The following is a 26,595-nucleotide window of genomic DNA, read 5'->3' on the forward strand; positions in this document are numbered from 1 at the left end:
TTTGTGTATAGTTATGATTATGTTTTCCAATGTATAATACTTTGCATTTATCAACACTGAATTTCATCTACCATTTTGTTGTCCAGTCTCCCAGTTTAGTGAGATCCCTTTGTAACTCTTCACAGTCCACTTTGGACTTAAATACCTTGAGTAATTTTGTATCATCTACAGACTTTGTCACCTCACTGTATACCCCTTTTTCCAGATCAGTGTTGAATATGTTGAACAGCACTGGCCCTCATACAGATCCCTGGAGGGTCCCCTCTATTTACGTCTCTCCACCATGAAAACTGAGCATTTTTTTCTACCTTTTGTTTCCTATCTTTTAACCAGTTACTGATCCTCTGGCCTTCCCTCTTATCCCGTGGCTTCCTACTTTGCTTAAGAATTTTTGGTGAGGGACCTGTCAAAGGCTTTGTGAAAGTCCAAGTACTACACTTCTACCCTGATATAACGCTGTCCTCAGGAGCCAAAAAATCTTACTGTGTTATAGGTGAAACCGTGTTATATAGAACTTGCTTTGATCCACCGGAGTGTGCAGCCCCTCCCACCTCCAGCGCGGCTTTACCGCGTTATATCTGAATAACCCTTGGCCATGTGTTTGTTGACCCTCTCAAAGAATTCTAGTAGATTGGTGAAGCATGATTTCCAAAAGCCACCTTGACTCTTCCTCAACATATTGTGTTCATCTATATGTCTGATCATTCTGTTGTTTACTATAGTTTCAATCAGTTTTCCTGGTACTGAAGTTAGGCTTACTGGTTTGTAATTGTCAGGATTGTCTCTGGTGCCTTTTTTAAAAATTGGTGTTACTGTAGCGATCTGCCAGTCATCTGGTAAAAGGGTGATTTAAGCAATAGGTTACATACCACAGTTAGTAGTTCTGAAATTTCATATTTTGAGTTCCTTCAAAACTTTTGGGTGGATACCAACTGGTCCTGGTGACTTATTACTTTTTATCAATTTGTTCCAAAACCTCCTCGTAACCGGGCGGCCTCACCCCCACAGCGCCTCCTGCTGGTTACTTCGGGAATTAGGTCAAATTCCAGCTCGGAGTGCCATCTGCAGGCCAGTAATCCACCTGTCCCGGCTGGCCCCCATATCACTCCCTGAACCCGGTGCCCTTTTACATGGGGTTCTGCCCCCTGTCAGCAACCCCTTTTCCTCAGGGTTTCCCCTCCCTGCGAACCCCCCACCCTCTATCTGCACTTTGCTTCAATATTGGCTACTGCCAGTCATTGTCTAGCCCCACACCCTGGGGCAGACTGCAGTATCAGCCACTTATCATCAGCAAAGGGGTTTGGACCTGCTGCCTTGGCCTACCCATGGGTTGCACCCTGCAACCCCAGTATCTCTTGGCCTAATCCTAGGCTGCAGCCTGGGGCTTTCCAGGCAGGAGCTCCCCAGCTCCACTGCCTTTCCCCAGCCCTGCTCCACACTAGGTACCTTGTCTAGTTCCCAGCAGCCAGGCCCTTCTCCTTCTACAGCCAGAGAAAGACTCTTTCTTTTTGCTTCTGGCTCCCCTGGCCGCCTTATACAGCCTTATTGCTCAGTTTGGGGCGTGGCCCCCAGCTGCAGCCACTCCCACCATCAGCCGAGGCTTCTGGCTCCAGCTACAGCCCCCTCCTGGGCTGTTTTAAGCTGCAAAGGGAAGGAGCGGGTAACCACCCCGCTACACTCCTCCATTGACACTTCAGTTTGGGACAGTTCCTCAGATTTGTTACCTAAAAAGAATGGCTCAGGTATGGGAATCTCCTTCACATCCTCTGCAGGGAAGAATAAAAAGAATTTGTTTAGCTTTTCCACAATGGCCTTGTCTTCCTTGAGTGCTCCTTTAGCAACTCAATTATCGAGTTGCCCCACTGACTGATTGGCACATTTCCTGCTTCTGATGTACTTTAAAAAATTTGCTGTTAGTTTTTGTGTCTTTTGCTATTTGCTCTTCAAATTCTTTTTTGGCCTGCCTAATTATACTTTTACATTTGACTTGTCAGAGTGTATGTTTCTTTCCATAGTCTTCAGCAGGATTTGACTTCCAATTTTTCAAAGATGTCTTTTGGTCTCTAACTGCCTCTTTTACTTTGTTGTTTAGCTCTGGTGGTGGGATAGACATATAATTTGTGTCTTTATTATTGTGTTTTTAAAAAGTTTCCATGCAGCTTGCAAGCATTACACTCTTGTGATTGTTCCTTTTAATTTCTATTAACTGGCCTACTTATTTTTGTGTAGTTAAATGCTAATGAGGTGGGTTGTTTTGTTTATTTTGTATTACTCTCCCTCCCCCATGAGAATGTTAAATGTAATTATGTTATAGTTGATATTACCAAGTGATTCAGCTAAATTCACATCTTGGACTAAATTAAGAATTGCCTCTCGCCATGTGGGTTCCAGGACTAACTGCTCCAAGAAACAGTCATTAATGGTGTCTAGAAATCTGATCTCTGCATCCCATCCTGAGGTGCTATGTTCCCAATCAATATGTGGATATTGAAATCCCCCATTGTTATTGGGTTTTCTTAGCCTTTCTAATCACCCTGAGCATTTCACAATCACTATCACCCTCCTGGTCAGGTGGTTTGTAGTGTATTCCTACTGCTATACTCTTTATTTTGGGCAGTGGGCAGACCTATTGAAAGAGTGAGACATTCCTGCCTGCTACTAGTCTTGGGGGTCACACCTTGGGTAGGTCAGAGTAACCCCTAAACCTCCAGGTCAGAGTCACAGCAAAGTCTTCATGGGCTGACGATGTAGAAGAACACATTAGTGTCAAGGGAGAGGATGGCAATGAAGCATATGTCTTGTGATAGCATATAAGGGTAACCTTCATTATATACCCAGTCACTGGACAATCACTTCACCCAGGGGCAGATTACTCATTTCAGATTTTTTTTTAAATGAGGAAATGTTAGAGATTGAGACATCAAAACTAGATGTGTTATAACAAACTCAAGACTTTAATTATCACTAAGTCCAGACACTTTTCTCTAGAGTACCTAGGACTAGCCACTGTCTGAGAAAGAGTACCAGGTTAGGTGGACTAGTGGTCTGATCCTCTATGGCAATTACTAAACGTAAAAAGGGGAAAAATAGTGAAGTTTTCAAATGATTTATCACTTTTGGGTTTGAAGCTACTATGCTTTTTATCCTATACAGTATTCCTCCAGAACAATTCCATTATCAGAATAAAAGGGATCTTACAGCAAAAGCAAATAGCACCTTCTTTATTCCCTGCACACATATCACATAAGATAAAAAAATTATGCTACAATTCATCAAATTCAGACTGAGGTTGCTGTCTGCAGCAGCCTAATAGGATGAATGAGACAAGATGAGGCTGACCAAAGATGACATTTTATTTTACAAATTTGTACTTAGTTTGGTCTGTAGAAGGCAGCAGGAGTAATTTACTGACTTTTTGTATATCATCTATATTAGCAGGATTTGGTAGTGTTTTAGTATTTCCTAAATTAAAAGGGAAAAAAACAGTTACTCACCTTTGCAACTGGTGTTCTTCAAGATGTGTTGCTCATATCCATTCCAATTAGGTGTGCGTGCGCTGCGTGCATGATCATCTGAGAATTTTTACCCTAGCAACACCTACTGGGTCGGCTGTGGAGCCCCCTGGAGTGGTGCCTTAATGGAGCTGGATATATACCCCAGCTGACCCAGCACCCCCTCAGTTTCTTCTTGCCTGCTACTCCAACAGAGGGGAAGGAGGGCGGGTTTGGAATGGATATGAACAACACATCTCAAAGAACAACAGTTACAAAGGTGAGTAACCATTTTTTCTTGGAGTGCTTGCTCATATCGATTCCAATTAAGTGACTCCCAAGCATTACCTAGGCAGTGGGGTCAGAGTGAGACATTGCTGAGTGCAGAACCGCTGAACCAAATGTGTCATCGTCTCTAGACTGCTGAACTAATGCGTAGTGAGTGGCAAAGGTATGTACCAATGATCAAACAGCAGCTCTACAGATCTTGTGAATTGGAACCTGGGCCAGGAAAGCGGCCGATGAGGCTTGGGCCCTCATGGAGTGGGTGGTGAGGCATGGGGTCGGGACACTGGCCAAATCATAGCAAGCACGAATACAGGCCGTGATCCAAGAGGAGATGCATTGTGAGGAGACCAGTAGGCCTTTCATCCGGTCGGCCACTGCAACGAAGAGCTGGGTCGTTTTCCTAAACGGCTTAGTACGCTTGATATAGAATGCGAGGGCCCTACGAATGTACAGAGAGTGCATACGTCGATCCTGCTGCATAGCGTGCGGCTTCGGATGAAGGACCGGGAGAAAAATGTCCTGATTCACATGAAATACTGATACCACCTTGGGGAGAAAGGCAGGGTGGGGGGGAAGCTGCACCTTGTCTTTATGGAAAGCTGTATACAGCGGCTCCGACATGAGAGCTCTGATTTCAGATACGCATCTCACTGAAGTGATGGCTACAAGGAAGGCTGTCTTCCAAGACAGATAAAGGAGTGAGCAGGTGGCCATTGGCTCGAACAGGGGTCCTGTGAGCCTGAAGAGGACCAGGTTAAGGTCCCATGCCAGAACCGGTTGTCGCACTTGTGGGTAGAGGCGATCTAAATCCTTCAGAAATGTAACGTTGGAGAAGACAAAGGAAGCACGTTCTCCTGGATGGAAAGCCAAGATGGCTGCCAGGTGCACTCTGACAGATATCACCACCAGGCCCTGCTGCTTTAGGGGTAGGAGATAGTCTAGGATGAGAGGTATCAATGCCTGCAACAGGGGTGTGTCATGCTGCTTGCACCAACAGGAGAAACGCCTCCATTTAGCCAGGTACGTGGCTTGAGTCAAGGGTTTCCTGCTGCCTAACAGAACCTGCTGCACCGATTGTGAGCAGAGTAACTCTGATTGAGTTAGCCATGCAGCATCCACGCTGTAAGGTGGAGCGATTGCAGGTCGGGGTGACAGAGCCGTCCGTGGTCCTGTGAGATCGGGTTCAGCCACAGTGGGAGCGTGATCGGAGGCTTTACCGACAACTCCAGGAGTGTGATGTACCAGTGCTGCCTAGCCCATGCTGGGGCGACCAGAATCATGCATGCCTTGTCCCTGCACAGCATGAGTATGACTCTGTGGACCAATGGGAATGGAGGGAAGGCATAGAAAAGCTGGTCTTTCCACAGAAGTAGGAAAGCATCCGATAGAGAACCCTGAGAGCACCCCTGGAGAGAACAGAACACTTGGCCCTTCCGATTGTTGCGCAAGGCGAATAGGTGGACCTGGAGAAACCCCCATCTCAGGAAGATGGAGTGGATGATATCTGGAAGAATCGACCGCTTGTGAGGCTGTAAGGACCTGTTGAGGCAGTCTGCCAGCATGTTCTGGACCCTTGGGAAAAATGACGCCATCAGATGTAGCGAGTGGACTATGCAGAACTCCCACAGGCGAATGGCCTCCTGGCATAATGGGGGACGACCAGGCTCCCCCTTGCTTGTTGATGTAGAACATGACCGTGGTGTTGTCTGTGAGGAGTGCAACACAATGGTCATGTAGGTGCTTGCAAAATGCTTGACACAGTAGGCGTATTGCCATCAGTTCCTGTACATTGATATGCAGAGTCAGCTAGGATGTAGTCCACAGGCCCTGTGTTTGGAGCTCCCCGAGGTGGGCACCCCATCCCAGAGATGATGCGCCTGTGACCAGGTACAAGGAGGGTTGTGGGATGTGAAATGGTACTCCGTCGCACACCAGCATGGGGTCCAGTCACCAATGGAGGCAAGTCAAAACCGATTCCGGGACAGTGACTACCATACTCAGGCTGTCTCGACCTGGTTGATAAACTGTTGATAACCAGGCCTGAAGCATGCGAAGCTGAAGTCTGGCATGCCTGGTTATGTAAGTGGACGAAGCCATGTGCCCCAGAAGGCTGAGGCACGTCTTTACCATGGAAGTCAGAAAGTTTAGGAGGCTGCCAATGATGCTCGCCAATGATGCTTGCCATCGACTGAAAGCGTGCGGCCGGCAGGAGAGCGCGGGCAAGTCTGGATCCAGGACTGCCCCCAATAAATTCTATTCTCTGGGTTGGTTCCAGAATCGACTTTCCGTTGTTGAGCAGGAGACCCAGCTGGAGGAACGTGCTTACGGCAAATCGAACATAGAATTGAACTTGGTCCTTGGTTTCGCCTCAAATGAGCCAGTTGTCGAGATAAGGAAACACCTGGATTCGTTGACGAAGAAGGTAGGCTGCCACGATGGCCATACACTTGGTGAACACCCTGGGGGCCGTGGACAGGCTGAAGGGAAGGACAGCAAATTGATAGTGTTCATGATTGACCACAAAGCGGAGGAAGCGCCTGTGCGGCGGGTAAATCACTATGTGGAAGTACGTGTCCTTCATGTTGAGAGCGGCGTACCAGTCCTGAGGATCCAGTGAAGGAATAATGGTCCCCAGTAAAACCATGTGGAAATTCAACTTTACCATGAATTTGTTGAGTCCGTGCAGATCTAGGATGGGTCGAAGCCCACCCTTGGCCTGGGGGATTAGGAAGTAGTGGGAGTAAAAACCCCTGCCCCTTAGCTCCCTTGGAACCTCCTCGATCCCTCCCAAGGACAGGAGCGTTTGGACCTCCTGTATAAGGAGTTGCTCGTGAGAGGGTCCCTGAAGAGGGATGGGGAAGGGAGGATGGGAGGGAGGGGAGAAAGAAAACTGGAGAGAATATCCCTTTTCCTCCGTGTGAAGAACCCACCCATTCTGCGCTGGGTCGGCTGGGGTATATATCCAGTGCCATTAAGGTGCCACTCCAGGACTCCACAGCCGACCCACTGGGTGTTTCTAGGGTAAAAATTCTCCAACAATTGTGCACACGGCGCTTGCACACCGAATTGGAATCTATATGAGCAAGCACTTGAAGAACTAATCTTTTGCAGTAGCTACAGGTCAAGAGTTAACCCTTCTTGTGCCAACTTTGATGTTTTCCCCAGTCAGATAGATTTCTTCTTTGAAGTTCTTACTTGTAGTCTGTTTTGTAGGTAGTTACGTTATTTGAAAGTTTCAACTGTAACCCAAACCTAAACAGTAAATTCATACTGGCAAGTTTTTCCTAGGCCCCTGTGGCTTTGAATGTCAACAGTAAGTTTTAGCAAACAGAGTTGTTGAATATCAGTTTTATTTCTTACACACACATATGTGAACACACACAGTCTCTAGAGTTAAAAAAAAAATAGTTCATTAATTTTCTCCTCAAACAAAAATCAACAAATAAATTAGGAGAAAATATACAGAGGAGCATGAAAGTTGAAAATTATCTCCCTGAAAAGTCTCTGGTATTCTTTCTGTTATCCTAGCCAATGGTGAATAGCTCACCTTTTATGCATCTCTCTGAACATTTTTTACTAGTTTATTTGTTGATATTTTTTTAAGAAGAAAACTAATGGACTATAACTTTTTTTTTTAACCTCTAGAGACTGTATGTGTTCCTGTGTTTTAATAAAAGGTTGTAAAAGCAACATTCATTTATAACATTTGGAAGATTATTCATGGAAAAATTATGCAAAGGAAAAAACAGTATAATCCTCTGGGATATTAAAGATATGTGGTAAACTTTTCCAAATGCTCTTGCCACAGTTCTCTAAACAGCACTCATCACATTCTTCTGTGTTTCTCAAGTTACACAATGTGAACAGTTTTTTTAAATAATGTTTTGATAGTTTTATACATTATTTTCTTGTACATGTCAGCATAGTCTTGACAATGATGTTGAGAAATAATGAAAACCAAATTTGCCTTTCTCCATGCCAGGTGACTGGAAAATCCTGCTAAAAGTGCTTTGTCTCCCTGAAAGCCATAATGATAGAATAGCAATCATGGTAACAGTATGCACTAGGATAGGGGCCAAGGAGAATAAATAGGAGACTTTTCAGTAGCAGATGATCTCATTTAATGGAAAAAAACACCAAAAATCACTTGATCTCAACTGAATTTAGAGACTGGAACTTTACTGTTGAGCAACAAGGCTAGGCATTTGCAACACACCAAGCAGGGTCTGGGATAGCAGTCTACACTCTGAAATAAAACCTAATAAATTATATGAGCTTTATTCTTTTTAGAGTAGTCTCTTGCTGGGGGTAATGTTGAACAACAGATTTTTTTTTCAACCAAACCCAAGATTTTTTGGTTGCTTCCCCTCCCCCACCCCCCGGATTCCAAAGACTATTTTTTAATTTGCACGGAAGGAAAAAAAAACTGTTTCAGAAGAACGAAGCAACAAATTATATTGGTCAAACCTCCACATGAGAGTAATCTAATCACTAGATTAGAATAACGGATAGAGTCATGTTTGAAGGTTAGGCAAAACAGCAAAGCTCTTTCAGGTTGGAGTGATACCACATTCAAATCAGTAGTCTGCTCTGCTCCCCTTGTCAATGGTGAAATTCACTGTTATTTCTATGGAAGCACTGTTGTTAGGGCTCTTAAATGATATGTTGAAAAGCAACCATGTTGTCAGTTTCAAAAAAGCACCTTGACGCTTTCTGATGGAAAAGCTCTTTATGATGTATTTCTACAATGGCTAGCACAATGGGGTTGGAACCGCTTATGCACTACTGAAATACAGATTAATATTAATGGACTGATTTTGATGTAAAATTCAGAGATAGAGCCCTGCAAATCTGTGGATATTCACTTTATACCCAGGGATATCTGCATCTGGATGTGGATATCAGACCATATTTGCGGATCGTGGATCAGATGCAGATACAAATTTTGTATCCACGTAGGGCTCTATTCATAGACATTCATCTCTGATTGCACATATGCTAAAAAAGCAACTGTGTTGCAAAATTCACTGTGAAGAACACCCGTCCACATGTATGAAAATAAGAGTTGGGCCAATGGGCTCTGTTTTCAAAGGGTAACTTAAGCCCCTCTTTACTATTAGTAAGAGTTGTGCAGCCAAATCCTTGAGTTCTCCACTGAAGAATGATTCACTTCTCATGGTCAGCATTAGGGAACTGAGACTCTTAATAGTCACGTACAAGTCTGACAGCTTACTCCTGTGTGCAGGCATTATTATAGCTGGAGTGCTATAGGTTGCATGAGTATTATTATCATTATAGCCAGCCATTTTCCTTCTCTTGAAACTTTCGTTAACTGTCACAAGCCTTGTATCTGCCTGAAGGTGACATTTTTTGAAAGTTGGAGCAAATACAAATATTTCTTCCTTTGGGGTAAAAAATATATATTTTCCACATTATAAAAATATAATTGTAATTTTTTAAAATAGCACTAATACCAAAAGCTGAAATTGGAAAGCTTGAATTTAGCAGCGGTTTAACCTTCACTGGCACAAAGTGGATTTGAGTCTTCCAGTGAAAAATTGGTTTTGTTTTCATGGAGTTAAGGTCAAAAGTGTCTTTGTATAGTATAAGTATGCTGTCATACAGTGGATATGATTTTTTTAGCTGCTTTTACCATTTAAATGCATAATGCAGCTGATCTACGTGTGCAGTGAATGTGTGCAGCTTCTGGGATCTGCATTGATTCGGACTTCTATTCACAAGACCAAGCTTTGTTGATTGATACAATGCTGGTGAGATTTAACTGAATAATTCATGGATCCACAGTTGCAGACCTTTCCTGGGGAAATTTTCTTCCAGTTACAAAGCCCTGTGTTACAACAGTACTGGATAAAATAAATGCTGGGTGCATTGATTTCTGGAGCTGAGTCAAAAATGGCATCTTAAGATATGGATTTGCACTGGGTTAAATTGGGTTCAAGTTTTAACTGTATGCCATAAACGTTTTATGAGCTGTTTTTGGCTTAAAAGCTTAGAAATGTCTTGGCGAACTCTTTCAGTTTTTTGTTTGTTTTTTATTTGTATGTATGTATCATTACTAATCTGTATTTGGAATCAATTTAGAGCTGATGCATTTTATTCTGCAAAATCTAGGAAAAAGCCAGATTCTGCAGAAATTGATGTTGGTGATTCAGTAGGGAATATCTTTTCTTCCAAGTCAATACTGACCTCAGTGTTCCAGCATTATGCCAGGGTGTACTATGCTGCTGGAGGGGTCATCTGTAAAATAGGATGTTAAATGGAGGTCCTAGCCATTTATGGATGACAACTAAGGATAATTGTTTACAAGTTCAGTGCTAAATTTCATTAACAGTAGCAATTTAACATTAATTCATAATATGTTCTATTCTCCTTTCAAGAATTATTTCTAATAATTTATTGAAAAATAAGCAAATCAAATGAAGAGACTCCTCAAAAACAGGTTACCAATCCATCATTACTTTCTAATCTAAATGCTTGTACTGTATAAGTAGCTTTTACCGGTACGCTAAAAAGCGCCAGACAGTTTCATTGCAGTAAGACAACTATGGTCTGTAGAGGATTAAAATGATTGACAAAAATGGATCAAATTACTAGATGCTAACTATATTCAGTTACAAGTAGACATCCAGGTATTTCATACAAGTATAGGAATCCTGAAATGAGCTCCAGTTGACTGAACATCTGAGGGATTAGAGTACAGTGAACAGCACCCATATTGGTTTGACAGATATTCATAATCATCTTCATTATAGAAGTTTTTTGTACCAGGCAATAAAGCAGGGCCTGCAGTATTACTTTCACTGGATATTTCTAGTTGATCATCCTCAAATTATTTATGTCAATAATGGAATGTAATAGGGTCCACTAATGTTTGAAGAAAGCGTCTCTCAAAGCATTACTTCTAAATAATAAATAAGAGAAAAACTCATATTCAGACAGGGAATTTATATAGTTTTTTGATAGTTAATTTAACTGATCTTGGCTTTGTATCTTTGATTACATTCAGTCTGTACATTGTGAATGACTGCAGAAATTAATAACAGGACTTCTATGGGTTTTATGTGGAAGTTTCGAATTTTTTTCTGTATGTAAAGGAATAAAATACCAGAAGGCAAGTCAATATGTGCATTTGATTCTCAAATGTTGCCTTTCGAGCCACACAGTATAAAGGAAGAAGCATGCCAATATGAACATGTGTCTTGTAGTGTAATAGTGTTCCGACCCTTATTAGTTACAGCAAACACAAAAAGTAATCGTTTTTGGGTTTCATTTAAAAGGAATCGCTTCTACTTACCCACCTCCCCCCAAAAGAAACTATAAATAATCTACTAACGAGGTGTCAGTCCCCTCCTAAAAGAAGAGCAGGAATTTCCTGTAGGGAGAAGAAACAGCATTTTCTGGGTCCTGTCTCTGCTCAGCATCCTGGACAGTTTGATGAAATATGCATTACTTTCTTTTAAATTTGACTGAATTTAGTGCGGGGGACTGAAATTCTCTATTCATCCATCGAATAGTTACAGCACTGTCAGCAGCCATACAAGCTTCCCCACCCTATCTTACCTCTCAGGATAACCTGTTTCCTGTTCATTCAGTAATCTCACTACAGATACTACCATTAGGGAGATCAGTTGTGATATGGACCAGTTCATCAGGCACTGGAATTAGACAATAACCTCCTTTCACCAGATGGCATTCACCCAAGAGTTCTGAAAGAACTCAAATGTGAAATTGAGGAACTATTAACTATGGTTTGTAAATCAGCTTCTGTACCCAATGACTGGAAGATAGCTAATGTAACGCCAATACTTAAAAAGGGCTCTAGAGGTGATCCCGGCAATTACAGACTGGTAAGTCTAACGTCAGTACTGGACAAATTAGTTGAAACAATAGTAAAGAATAAAATTGTCAGACACATAGAAGAAAATAAATTGTTGGGCAAAAGTCAATATGGTTTCTGTAAAGGGAAATCATGTCTTACTAATCTATTAGAGTTCTTTGAAGGGGTCAACAAACATGTGGACAAGGGGGATTCAGTGGACATAGTGTACTTAGATTTCCAGAAAGCGATTGACAGGGTCCCTCACCAAAGGTTCTTATGTAAATTAAGTTGTCATGGGATAAGAAAGAAGATCCTTTCCTGGATTGAGAACTCGCTGAAAGACAGGGAATGATGGCAGGAATAAATGGTAAATTTTCAGAATGGAGAAGGGTAACTGGTGCTGTTCCTCCAGGATCAGATCTAGGACCAATCCTATTCAACTTATTCATAAATGATCTGGAGAAAGGGGTAAACAGCAAGGTGGCAAAGTTTGCAGATGATATTAAACTGCTCAAGATAGTTAAGACCAACACAGACTGTGACAAACTTCAAAAAGATCTCACAAAATGAAGTGATTGGGCAACAAAATGGCAAATGAAATTTAATGTGGATAAATGTAAAGTAATGCACATTGGAAAAAATAACCCCAACCATACGTACAATATGATGGGGGCTAATTTAGCTACAACTAATCAGGAAAGAGATCTTGGAGTCATCGTGGATAGTTCTCTGAAGACGTCCACGCAGTGTGCAGTGGCAGTCAAAAAAGCAAACAGGATGTTAGGAATCATTAAAAAGGTGATAGGGAATAAGATGGAGAACATCTTGTTGCCTTTATAAAAATCCATGGCACATCCACATCTTGAATACTGTGTACAGATGTGATGGTCTCCTCTCAAAAAAGATATACTGGCATTAGAAAAGGTTCAGAGAAGGGCAACTGAAATGATTAGGCGTTTGGAACGGGTCCCATGTGAGGAGAGATTAAAGAGGCTAGGACTTTTCAGCTTGGACAAGAGGAGACTGGGGGGGATATGATAGAGGTATATAAAATCATGAGTGGTGTGGAAAAAGTGAATAAGGAAAAGTTATTTACTTGTTCCCATAATATAAGAACTAGGGGCCACCAAATGAAATTAATGGGCAGCAGGTTTAAAACAAATAAAAGGAAGTTCTTCACACAGCACACAGTCAACCTGTGGAACTCCTTGCCTGAGGAGGTTGTGAAGGCTAGAACTATAACAGGGTTTAAAAGAGAACTAAATAAATTCATGGAGGTTAAGTCCATTAATGGCTATTAGCCAGGATGGGTAAGGAATGGTGTCCCTAGACTCTGTTTTCAGAGGGTGGAGATGGATGGCAGGAGAGAGATCACTTGATCATTACCTGTTAGGTTCACTCCCTCTGGGACACCTGGCGTTGGCTACTGTCGGCAGACAGGATATTGGGCTGGATGGACTTTTGGTCTGACCTAGTGTGGCCATTCTTATATTCTTATGTTCACAAGAGAGATGAAATAGCAACGACTGTAAGTCACTATGAGATGGTCAAATTTGAATTGGTGCCCTAAGATGAAAGGCCCCATATCCCCCTTCTGCTTTCACCCTCCCCAACAAGCCAGCTATTCCTCAACAGAGTCTGATTGGAACAAGTGCTTTAGAGGTGAAAGGCCTCATAACCTATCCCCAATCTGAGTTATCCACTCCTCTTGTATACATTAAGAAGGGTTCACCATTTTTTTTAACCAGGTTTAGTTTTTAGTGTTTTGGTGTCATAATATCTGCTTGATTGAAGAGCTCTTTTAGTCTCCTCAAAAGGAATTATAATTAGGGCTCCTCGTGTGTCATGGGGGTTGCAGAAGTCACGGATTCTGTGACTTTTCACAACCTCCGTGACTTCTGCAGCAGCTAGTGTGGTGACCAGACAGAGACAGCACCTAGGGTGACCAGACAGCAAGTGTGAAAAATCGGGACAGGGCTGGGGGGTAATAGGAGCCTATGTAAGAAAAAGCCCTAAATATCAGGACTGTCCCTATAAAATCAGGACATCTGGTCACCCTAGGGCTGCCCAAGTAGCTGGCTCCGGGGCCTGCTGCTCAGGTGGCCCCAGAGATAGCCACACCTGAGGCTGCTGGAGTGGCTCTGCAGCCAACCACTTGGGTGGCCCTGCAGCCAGCTGCACCGGCTGCTGCTGGAGCAGCATGGGACCAGCCTCCCTAGCCTCTGCTCAGGTGGTCCAGGCTGCTGGTGGTCCCTAGGGTGGCCAGAGCAGCTGCTGCTGGTGGCCCTCAGCAGCGACCGGTGCTGGCAGTCCCCAAGCGGCTGGAGCAGCCAGTGCTGGCGGTCCCTGGCAGCAGTCCCCAGGCGGCTGGAGCAGCTGCTGCTCAGCAGACCCTGGGCGGCTGGTGCTGTTAGCCCTGGCATGCCCCCCCAGTGCACACCCACCCAGCAGAGCCCCACCCCATGTTTTAGTTATGCATAGCTCATGGTGGCATCTTTGAGCCTATAGTATGGACAAATTACAATGTAAATAGTCTTTCACCAAGGTCTATCTAAAATAAAAAAGTAAAACTCCAGGCTGATGGCTGGACTGGACAGTAAAAAGTCCTGGATCTATTTTATATCAACTCTTTTCCAGTTAGCAGCTCCCTCTTATTAATGGATGCACTGTTCTTTCTTGAGGAAGCAACTGCTCTTTGACTCACTACAGTCTGCACCATGAGCTCTCAGGCCAAAGCAGGAGAAACTGTTGTGGAACAGATCCTATGCCTGTCCTGTTCATGGTGTTTGGTCTGTGTTGCAGATGCCCAGCTGTTCCTGATATTAGCCTTTTTCCAAACCCAACTCTTACACTATGCAATGGAATGTTCCTCTGGCTCAATTTAGGAGCATTTTAAACCAAAGCTCCTCTGTACGGGTGCTGAAGGCACCTATTTATTTCCAGCACATACAGGCATCCAGAAGTTTTTCCTCCAAACCAAAAAGACATCTCAGCTGTAAACTTGGGGTGAGGAGAGGGGGAGGTTTGGTCAGTTAGACATGGCTTTTCATATCACAGAATTTCCATTACAGTTGCCCCCCAGGGGCCATTTCAGCAGAAAGGCCACATATGCTAAGCTCTCCTCAAACCCTCAAGAAGTGTTCTCTATGGAATATTGTACACTGGTGTTGCCTGAACTGTACCTGGACTGGGGACAAGCTGAGCAGCCTGTTTCCAAGGCCATCCCTTTAGAATCTGTCACCAGTGTTAAAGTCACAACTAAACAGTTTACTGTGAAACAAAGAACAGCCTCAAGTGCAGTGACCTACCTCCAAAGACATAAGAAGTTGCTAACTATGTTTTTCTCTGCTTCATGGCCAAGAGCGCTGCAAGCCTCTTGCAGACAGCATTCAGGAGGAGGGATGAGAGTAGTCTTGCATGATCACCATCGTGACTATGTACCCTGATAAAATCTGGGAAATGAGAAGGAGGATAATTTCCAGTGAGACTTCCCTAAATTCCCAAAGATCACAAATAATTGAGAAATAACACATCTGTCTGGCTGTAAGCTACATGAAAAGTCCCCGCTTTCTCTCAGATATTCATGCTATGAGTCAATATGAGCAAACTGTTTACAGCTGGATGGGGTTTCGAACCAAATTCAGAACATATGTTTTCTTAGACATTACTGCTTACCTCTGAAGCACAAACTGATTTTATGGCCGTGCAAGTTATGTGTTGGCAAATCCCACAGTTGTAAGTGGCCAAGACTTTTTGTGGGAGTCTGTCATTAAAAATATGTGCAGGAATGTTTTGAGGATGACTTCCATTTCCATTTTGCTTTAACTGGATGGATCCTTTATAGAAACAGATGGTGTAACCCAGTAGGCAAGAGATGCTATTTCATAAATGCAGCTGCCTTTTGAGATCTGTAACAATTCAGTTTAAGTAGTGGCTGTTTAATCATGAGACCTTATTTCTGAAAGTCTGCTGGATTTCTGAGCCCTCTCAAAAACAAAGAAAACAATCAAAACCAGCCCCTGAAATTTCTGTTTTTTGCATCAGTTCAGCATTAATTTTTTTCTATTTTTAGGTCCATCAGAGGTGTCAGCAACTGTGAGGTTCAGCAGGAGACCAACTTGTCCTGATGCCTCAGTGGCAGCCAGCCTCCCAACCGCTCCTGTACCAAGACACAGGAAGAGTCACAGCCTGGGAAACAAGTGGGTGCTCCACACTGTCTCAGCCTCTGTCAGTTGAAGCATCATTAGGGATTAATCCAGCAGTTGAAAGTTCTTAGATATTTCAGACAGTTTTCCTCTTATGCCCCTCTCCCATTTCTAGTCCTATAGGAGTGATTCAGGCATTAGTTTGTATGCTTCAGGATTTTCCAGAAAGATGTCTTAACATGTTTCTGTTGGTTTCACTGATACCATGCTTCCTGCTAGTGCCAGCAAAAATTGGCAATACTCACCTCAGTGCCATTCTTATACTATCCACTTTGATTTGTGTGAATGTCTGATGTGCATAACAGATTTTTAACATCTCAATGATCCATCCAAGGAACATTACAATCTCTTTGGCACCCACTACTGTTCAGAAAAGTTGTGGCCTTTCTGCACTGTATTAGCTGAATTGTATGGGTTAGAGAGAGGCTCCCTCTTTACCATTTACTGAGAAAGCTCAGATCAGTGACAGCATCTCCTTTTCAATTAAAGTTTCTACATCTACCCAATTTTACAAGTGGATGGACTGTGGCAGAGAGCTCATGTGACTTGTCTAGTGTCACAGAGTGTTCGTTGATTAGATTAACTGAGGATTCATTCAGCAATGAATTAGCTGCAGAGCATGCAGTCTTCTGTCTATGCTTCTCATCACTAGATTACACAGCCTCTGTACAGTGAGGAGTCAGAGCAAATAAATTAAAAGTAATAAATTCCCATCTGCACAAATACAACAATGGTTAACCATACACACTACTAAATCCAAAGCCTGATTAGGTTTTTATGCAGCTTATGTACGAGCAGTAGGAAAATGTGAGAAGTCCCATTTAACTGCATGCTACTAAAGAACTTATTGACATTTATGATCATTGTATGGTGAGGCAAAGTCTGAGTGGAAAAAATGAGAGTGAATGGATGTTATCAGATTACGTGAGAGCTTTTGCTTTTTCTTTCCCAATTTTCCAGTATGATGTGTCAGTTCAGTGTGGTTGAAAGTAAAAGTGCAACATTTCCAACAGAGAAGCCACGCCACCTGCTGGATGACAGTGTCCTAGAATCCCACAGTCCTGTCAGAAACCACACTCTAAACTCAGTTTTCACCAATGGAATTTCCATAGGTAAGAACTCTACGGCTTGCTGAATTCTCTGCTTGTCTGTGTCTGCTCCTTTGAAGTATGCAGTGGCACCTGTAACTACAGAAGCAGAAAGGTTGTTTAGCTTCTAAAAAAAGATTGGTCACTTTTTTTGGAGGAAGTAGATTGGAACCACCTCTCAACTGCCCAGAGGCCTTGTGAACCCACTCAGTTTTTGTGCCGCTTAGCTCAACTCGTCCACACAGATTTATTCTCTCCTGCTAGAGATTGTCTTGCTAGAACAAGATAGAGAGGGTCTGGGGGAAGTTCTGCCAGTGTCCATGCTGTAGATATATGGGATGTCAAACCAGCACTTTTTACCACCAAAAAGTTCACTAATGAAATGAGAATAAATGTGAGAGCTATTTTTGCATAAGACCCATGTTTTTAACCTGTATTAGTGTAAAGTGAGGGTGGCCTGGGGATTCTCTTATAAGGAAGGCATTACCAGGAACAGATAGGAAGCAGAGTAACCTGAGCAAACCACAGTAAAAAGAAAGGTTTCAGAGTGGTAGCCGTGTTAGTCTGTATCAGCAAAAAGAGCGAGGAGGCCTTGTGGCACCTTAGAAGTTTTTTTGTTGGAGTATTGTGACTTTGGCAATACTCCAACAAAAAACCTTCAAAAACTCCAACGCGAGACTGCAGAATTGGAATTAATTTTCAAACTGGACACCATTACATTAGGCTTGAATAAAGACTGGGAGTGGATGGGTCATTACACAGAATAAAACCTATTTCCCCAAGCTAATTTTTCCCCCTACTGTTATTCACACCTTCTTGTCAGCTGTTGAAAATGGGCCATCCTGATTATCGCTACAAAAGTTTTTTTTCTCCTGCTAATAATAGACCACCTTAATTGATTACTCTCATTTTAGTTAGTTTCGCAACACCCATTTTTTCATGTCCTCTGTGTATATATATCTTCCTACTGTATTTTCCACTGCATGCATCTGATGAAGTGGGTTTTAGCCCACGAAAGCTGATGCTCATATAAATGTTAGTCTCTAAAGTGCAACAAGTACTTCTTGTTCTTTTTTTTAGTAAAAAGAAAGAAGAGCATTAGTGCAAGATGCTTTTAAGGATGTAGGAACTGTTTAAAGAAGCGTACTGTCAATAATTAGAGCCATAAAACCTTGTCTAGTCTTTCACTGGTTTACTGTAGCTCAAGTCTAGATGGAAGAAAATCAAAATAACTTATTCAAGATAGGAAAAATTGGGGTTTTCAATCTGCAGTTTTGAGGAAATTAATCTGAAACAAATGTCCATTCTAAAGGCAGAACTGTGCAATACGGTCATTTAAATTAGTCACCTGATCCTTCTGACATTTGTCCCAGTTCTGGTTTGTTGTAAAGTAAAGCTGAAACAAAAAAGATTAACTTTTTCATTCACTAGTGTATTCCTCATGAAAATGTCATTGTTATGCTGCTTGCAAAAGCAAATTGGCCTTAAAGTTAAGGCTGACAGGTTCCTTCCCAGACTAACATGTCAAGATACCTTGTGATTAAATCAAATACGAAATCTACATCGTTTCAGCCAGAGGCTGAATCTTCGAAATTTAATTTACCTTACTCTTGCCATCTTACTAGCAGCTGCTAGCATATCACATAGTAATACTCCTGAGGGCATTCTGCACCAAAACATTTAAAAATTCTGCGCCAAAAAAATGAAAATTCTGTGCACAATATTTTAAAATTCTGCAAGTTGTATTTGTCAATAAATAAATGCAGAGGCTCCAGCATGGCAGTGGGGAGCACAGGACACTAGCTGCACAATGGAGGAAGATCACCCTGCAACGCCCAAGACACGGACTCAGCGGTGAGGCTGCACCAAGCCCTGACACAGCACGAGGCCTGGGCCTGTCCCAGAAACACCCTGGGGCCCTGCCCCTCTGTGCTAGGCACACCAGTTGTGGGCAGGCACGCTCAGCCAGGCAGGATCCAAGTGTGGAGGGGATCAGTGTGGGGGGATTCAGGTGTGGGGTAAGAGGATTCTGTGTGGGACAATCTGGGTGCAGGCAGCTCAGTGGGTGGGGGGCTAGGTGTCGGGGGATTCAGGTGTGGGGTAAAAGGATTCTGTGTGGGACAATCTGGGTGCAGGCAGCTCAGTGGGTGGGGGGCTAGGTGTGGGGGGATGTGGATGCACACGGGCTTGTTGCGGGGTTCCAGGTACAGGGGCAATGGGACTCTGCAGGAGTTTCCAGATGAAGGTTCTTGGGGCTCAGCGGAGGGGTCTGGGTGCTGGGGGAGTGGGCTTGGTGGGGTAGGGTCTGGTTGCAGCTAGTTGGCGGTCAGTGGTGTGGAGGTCTGGATGTGGAAGCTCAGGGTGGTGCAGGGGGTGCTGCATCAAGGTGGGGGTTTGAGTACAGGGAGCTCAGTGAGGGGCTGTCTGGGTGAAGGGGTGGGGTCCAGAGGTGGGGGTCTGGGTGCAGGAGGGCTCCAGATGCAGGGGTTGAGGTTCAGTGGGGTGGGGTTCAGGTATGGAGGGATAGGGGGATTCTGGATGTACCTGGTGGAGCTTGCAGGGGTGTCTGGGTATGGGAGGTCTGGATGCACAGGGGTAGGGTGGATGGGGGAGCAGCTCCCTGTATAGTGACCCCTCCTCCCACAGCTGAAGAGTGATGGGGGCAGGCAGCAGAGGAGGATGCTGAGCTTCCTGCAGCTGGGGGAGGTTTCTGGGGGTGGGTCTGACACAGGCCTAGCCACTCCTTGTAGGGGAAGAGGAAGGTCCCATCCTCTCCTGCCTCCAGCACAGCCGGGACTAGCAGCTGATCCCGGCTCAGGGTAGAAGCCACTGGCTAGGGTGTCCCTAGCCCCATGGTGATTTACCTCTCTGCTGGCTGCACTGGGTGCCTGAAAGGTTGTACCTGCGCTGCTCGGGAATGGTGCGTGACTATTCTTGCAGCTTCCTTTGCTTCCCCCTCAGAAAGTCATTTTTCTGCAGGGAAGCAAAAACATCTGTGTGGGATATGAATTCTGCCAGTGGTGCAAAATTCCCCCAGGAGTAACACAGGGCCAGTAAGTCTGGCCTGTGTGAGACAAGTGCTTCAATAGGGTTCTACAGAAGAAGGATTCTGGTGGAAGCAGGGTGTTATGGGCATAAAGGTGTGACTATGGACTTATCTACACTGCATTAGTCCACACCAGAGGGGTGTAAATTCTAGCACGCACTAGTGTGTCACAAACTAACTGGCGAAGGTGGACCCTGCTGCCATGCACTAAAAGTTCACTAGTGCTTGTTTAATGTAGTCATGTTTCGAACAGTACTAAGAAGCTGCACGGTAGTCAGCAGAAAGCCAGTATCACAACCAGGCTTGAGTAGTCAGACCTAGTGGTCATAGCCAAATCAAGCCAAGAGCTGGAACCGTAATCAGGAATTAAGTCAGAGGTCGGAGCAAGAATCAAGAGTCAAGCTAGGGTTGGAGCCAGAATCAGAGGTCGGACCAGGAATCAGCGCCAGAGTCAGAGTCATAAATCAAGCCAGGGTAACAGCCGGAGTCAGGAGTCCCAAGCCAGGGCTGGAGTCAGATGCCAGGGTCAGGGATCAGGAACAGGACAAGGAAGCAGGATCCAGGGACAAGTCAGAAAAGCAGGGCTTAGTAGTCAGGTGAAAAGGCAGGCTCTGATGCAGCAGCCAGCCAGGAATTCACCCTGTTGCAGAGACCACTTCCTGGGCCTCCTGCTGGTTTAAATAGTGCAGCTGAACCAATCAGAGAGCATGAGCCTCCAGTCAGGACACTCGTGGGTGGTACTTCTGATGGGACCAGGGTTCCATTAGTCTCTCAGCCCCTAGCTACTAGCAGGGTTCCAGGTGGCAGCCAGAATGCAAAGGCTGCCTGGGGAACTGCAGACCCAGGTTTAAGACCTGTGGATCCTCACAGGCACTTCCTTATGTGATTTAGCCTATCCCCATAGTAGAAAGGAGATGGACAGGCCAGAAGTACTTTTGACCAAGAAGAGCTTGGGATTTTCACTAAACTTCTGAATTCTCCTTAACCAAGAGGTAAATGCAGGACTGAGAGACAACCCACTCTGCTTTATACTAAGCATTAGCAAGTCACTCATTGACAGATTATCACAAGATCTGTTTCTGCACAGCTGAGGCTGCATTTCAGTCAGATGGCTATTCTAGGGTCAATGGTAAGGTAGGAGTGACATGAGGAGGACAGGAGACCATTGATGTAAATGGCATCAAGCTAACATCACATGGTTCCAAACATTGACACAGGACTAATATGTTCTCCATGTTACAAATTCTGTTGCTTGATAAAAAGGCAGTGACTCTCATCTCTAATAGCTTTATTTTAATTTTTAAATGTTGGGATAGAAATAATCCATGGTCACTCTACAGGCCTCACTTTATTCTGTCTTCCTGCAGTATTGAAGTTCTGTAGGAGTACAGCAGCATGAAAATTAAAACAAAAGGACATATTTAAACGTTGTATATTTAAAATCAGCAGCAGCCGCCCATTCATCGGAACTACATAGTGACAGGAAGGAGCATGCAATCTATTTCTGAAGTCAGATTTTATCCTGATCTCTAAAGATTGGAACTTTCAGACCTAGCTTCAGTGATCAGTTTCCATAGTACTGTGTCAAAATTTTCCTAGTGATTCCACATTCTTGCAATTTTAATTTTCCTTGAGCTTTTCACTTATTTATATTCTTCCTTTTCTAGGAAGTAGTGAAAGTTCAGAATTTAGTGAGGAGCTGTCTTCAGGGCTTGAAAGGTGAGTTATAACTCAGTGTCTTCATTTTTCCTCACTCAATACCACATAAAATCACTAAGGGGCTAGTTGTTTTTAGGGGCTAAGAAACTGTTACAATTGCCAAAATAGGGATATTCCAGTAACAGGAAAAAATTGGAATCAGGAGATCCTTCTCAAATCATTGATAACTAATTCTTAGGAAGAGAAATGACAAACATTTTGAAAAGAAATGCATCATAAAAATACATATTTTGGATTTAGACTATTCAAAATACAGAACTGCTACTCAACATCAGTGGCAGAATCTGAACGTATAATTATAATTTGATTACTACCTTGTTATCAAACTTAGGTTTGTGTGGACCATATTGTTGAAGGGTCTTTAATGTAGCAGAGAAAAGCAGAAGGAGATCCAATGGCTGGAAGGTGAAGCTAGGCAAATTCGAACTAAAAAAGGGCAAATTGTTGACACTGTGAGGGTAATTAACCGTTGGGACAACTTAGTTGATGGATATGGGGGCTTCTCCATTACCTGAAGTCTTTAAATCAAATTTGAATATCTTTTTAAAACACTATGCTCTAACACAAGAAGTTATTGGGCTTGATGCAGGAACCTGTGTGATATGGGAGGTAAAAATAGATGGTCACAGTGATCTCTTCTGACCTTGAAGTCTGTGAATCTGTAGCTTTAGGCAAACTACTCAGTTGACCAAAATACAATACATTGAATGATCTGAATATTGTAAATCCATAAAAAGCCTTTTTACAAGCCTCATCACGCATTACAATTCTGAGGTCTCATTCTTATGATTCTAATCATAATGAGGATGGGAAATGTTAAAAATGGAACTCATGTTGGCTGTATATGTTACTAATGTGTAAATTAATCAATCAGAAACTTTGCCTTCAGCAAGCACTTTATTCTTTTCCTCTTCTATCAACCCACTCTACCTCATGTGAACTATCTGAATAAAACTGTGTTTCAGGAAAGGGCAGTAGAACATCTGCTTTGTCCTCGTATCTTTTGGGGTCAATGGAGAGATTTCCCTATAGTTTGCAGGACTTCTGGATTAAAAGCTTTAAAAATAGTATTATTAATAAACCTTACCATAAATAAAAAGAGACTAGTGCCAAATTGTATTTGTTTATGTGCCAGGCCAAATAATGCCTGTGTGTGTACGTTTTCCTGAATCCCTATGTCTAAACAATGCTCCAATAAATCCAATGCAACTGAATATGTATAATATTAATACATCAATTTTCAGAAGTATAATAAGCTATGTTTAAAGACCCACTTAGATTCCCACATCAGATTGTTCTTGTGATTCTAGATGGCAGGCAGATGCTGAGGAATTTGGGCCTTAGTACATGAATTCTTTTGTAAACTACTGATTAAATCTATACCTGTATATTTTTATATTGAAAAGGGACATTTACTCTTATTTGCCATCAGAGGGAATTATTTTCTGGAGAGTTACATGTGCTTCTGTTTACAGCATGACTCCCTTTTGTGAGGAAATAAATCTAAGGCGAATTCATATGTCTGAGAAAACCTGGTTTACAGTCCAAATGTTGGTTTATTTTGAATCGTAAACATGTTGAATCATCAGCTTGATACTCTAGATCGTACACTAGAATATCCCTTTTGAACTTGTACTGGTCCCAGCATAGATTAAACAGTGGGGTTGGGGCAGGCACAGTAGTGTTATTTTTTTTTTCAGGGCATGCATTAGCTACACACATAACAATACAGTGCATGAGCTATTAAAGAACATTTATTATAGCCACAAACACCCATTGACTAAGTTTAGAACCGCTATACTTTATCACGTTAGTCCTTATAGGACTAAAGCTTCCTAAATACAGATTAAAAATAGAGCATACACTTAATTCCTTTCCTCTATAATAGACTTAACGGTGTGCTATCTCTAGCTCAATAAGAAACAAAAATCTGGGGAAAACACATCAGATAATTAACAGAAGATAGGGAAACCACTTCCCTTGCCAAACCGCCACTTCAGGACTATAGCTACTTGACTGTGCCATACTTAAAGAGTAAAGCTCCAGAAGGGTATGCGGGGGGGAAAAATCCTGTAAGAGGGCAAACCTGCTCTGGGGAGAATTAGTCGGAAGTCACTTAGGAAAATGTCCCTGCAATAGGAACTGCTTTGGTGTTGTGCCTGTTATCAGCATATCATATGTATATCATTGAAATAATGAAACCCATTATATAGCATTTATGGGCAAATCCTAAATTCAGTGTCCAATGGGGGGAAAATGGCATTTCAAAAAAACCCTAATTTGTTATTCTATTTGCAATGTCTTTATAACTGTTTGTTTTGGGGTTTTTTGTTTGTTTGTTTGTTTGTTTCCTGAATTTCTCATGTCAGTTTTCGTATTATGGAAAGAATATGAAACCAAAAGTCAAATTTCTAAATAATGTATTCCCAAAATGAACACTCAGAATAATCCTTCCTTGTTAGAGATAAAAGTGGAGAGTAAGTCCAAGTAAAAGAAAATATCACATTCTGAGCTGTGGAAAACAGATTCACAAACCCATAGATTGTGAATTATTCTTTGCCAGCAAATGCAAGCTGTGTGTGTAGTATTTAGCCTCAACCTGGTCTTTCCCTATGTTTGTTCATTCACAAAGATTCATATTCCATAAAAACATTTTGCACTTTTTACAGATGTCGGAAATACTTGTTTTTATTGCAAATGTGAAAATTAAATCTTTTCCATTTCTGAGTAAATACAGATGCCTTGTAGTCTTACTTAGAGATTTGTATCATATGTCTCTCTCACTTTATTCCTTATATGTTTTGAATGGATGTTCACCACAGCATTTATGGTATTAGAAAAGAACTCATGTTTAAATTTACAAACAGGGGTCGGCTGTATGCCACGCTGGGGCCTAACTGGCGGGTACCAATTCGGAATTCTCCCAGAAGTCGAAGCTGTGTCTACAGGTACAATTAGGTGGTGGGTCTGTTTCTCTCAGCATGCATTGATGAATTCTCATTTGAGACTCTATATTTTCCTTAAGTAAATCAAATTAATCTTGTCTGCAAAAGTATCACTGGATGAACAAAGTAACTCATTGGGTCTCTTTTTTCCTTCCATTTCTGCACAAAATTCCCATTGAGCTAATAAAAGCTGTATGTGCTTAGCCAGGGGAGAGAGGAATGTTTAGATTCAACCAATAAATACATCTGGCTTCCAGGCTTCAGAAGCTGATTGGTGTGGGCTTCCATGATATTGCATAAACATGTTTGTCATGAAAGCTGCATGGTTTCTTGCTTTATTTGGGTTTTTAAATATATTAATATGCAAAGGAAGTTAAAAGGATGGCTTCTTGGTCCTTCTTTATAATTTATTTCCTGAATTAAACTAGAAATACTCTTCACATATTGTCTGTTTAAGTCAGATAGAATATAGTGCATTGTACTGATTTTTTTTACAACAAAGAGGTGTTAGCTTAGGCCTTCAGTAAACTATATGGAACACCTGCAAAGCAGCATGCAACACACCCTCCCACAAATCTTATTCACCTGTATACCTCACAAGCATCATACAATGTGGTAGGTAAGACTGGATTCCTGTCCCCTCTAAATTTCTCCAGTTCCAGTGCACTGGGCGTGCACACACCTAAGTGAAATACACAGCTCATCTACTTGCAGAAGAAACAAGTAAAATAATAGAAATAACAAAAAGGTGAAATTTATTACTTCAATGGAAGTAGGATCAAGCCCTAGACTTTTCAGGAAGCCAAATGCTCTACTTATAGGCCAAGGAGAGACAAAATACAGATTTGCTCAAAGTTGTAGCCATGAGAACCATCCATTACATGTGAACTTCACCTGTACTCCAAGTTTTAACATGAAACTCCCCAAGTTTTGCTGAAAAGTTCCCTGATAGCAGGAAATAGAAATATTCATATAATATGTAAATCTGACTACAGCCACCTGAGCTGGGCTAGTAAAATTTTGACAACCCCTCTAACTGTAGGAAGATAGCAGAGGAGATCATGTTGATCCTGTGGCTCAAGATTAAAATACAAAATGAGGAAAGTGGTGATGACCTGTTTTAGAAATGCCCCAAGCGATCTCAGGATCACCATCTCTTAACTGCCCCAAAGCATAACCAATGGCATACCGTGTTTTAGTGCTTAAATTCAGACAGAAATTATCACTGATTGCCATTGCAGGGACCAGTGGAGACAACTATTAATTTAGCTGCTTTTGGAAAATACGCGGGGGCTTGTACATGTATGTTTGAGGTATCTGCTTCTGAAAACTACAGACTAATTAAAAGATTCATAGGAGTCAGAGGTATAAAGGACTAATAAATCACTTCTAGTCCATCTCCCGAGGAGTAGAGAAGGACTGTTCACTACAGTACATCTTCTCATAATTTCTTTCTATCATTCCATTACAATGATAAACGAGTGCTTTGGCCAGTCTTGCTTTATCGGGGGCTTCCCCCACTTCCTTTCAGAGGCTTTCAGATACTATAGTCAATGGGGGGGGAGGTTTTTTTGTCATATAAGTACCTAAAGAAGAGAGAGTTCTGGTGCCAAGCCAGTCCTGTTGCCAAGAAGACTTTGCATTCTAAATTTTCTTTTTCTTATTTTATTCCATTACTTTTAGTTATACCCACTTATATATCCTAAATAATTCCTGCCTTTGAAAATACATTCCCTGCATTGGCCAGGATTTGAACTAGATTGCCTGCTGGGGTTTTCACATCTGATTTCTTGGATTCTTTGATGCTATAATGCACATTGTTCAGTTGCCTTTATGAGGCATTGTCAGGTACATTTTATTTCCTTGTGAAAATACACTTAATGTATGTGTGTTTCTTGGAACACTTGTTTATTTGTCCCACACAAGACAGCTTAATTTTTCCAAATAAGCATTGAGCCATTCAGATCATTCAG

At 42.4% G+C, this 26,595-nt stretch overlaps 1 protein-coding gene across 3 annotated transcripts in view; it reads left to right on the plus strand.

The window, feature by feature from the left end:
* RALGPS1 (Ral GEF with PH domain and SH3 binding motif 1) overlaps positions 1-26,595 on the plus strand; it is a 355,807-nt gene that overhangs the window by 306,723 nt on the left and 22,489 nt on the right. For all 3 annotated transcript variants that reach the window (XM_030535186.1, XM_030535187.1, XM_030535188.1), the window contains 4 exons: positions 15,692-15,818; positions 16,785-16,936; positions 21,626-21,677; positions 24,545-24,625. In XM_030535186.1, the coding sequence (XP_030391046.1) occupies positions 15,692-15,818; positions 16,785-16,936; positions 21,626-21,677; positions 24,545-24,625 (412 nt within the window). The remainder of the gene's footprint in view (positions 1-15,691; positions 15,819-16,784; positions 16,937-21,625; positions 21,678-24,544; positions 24,626-26,595) is intronic.

This window comes from Gopherus evgoodei, chromosome 16 (genome assembly GCF_007399415.2).
Source record: "Gopherus evgoodei ecotype Sinaloan lineage chromosome 16, rGopEvg1_v1.p, whole genome shotgun sequence".
Classification (NCBI taxonomy): domain Eukaryota; kingdom Metazoa; phylum Chordata; order Testudines; family Testudinidae; genus Gopherus; species Gopherus evgoodei.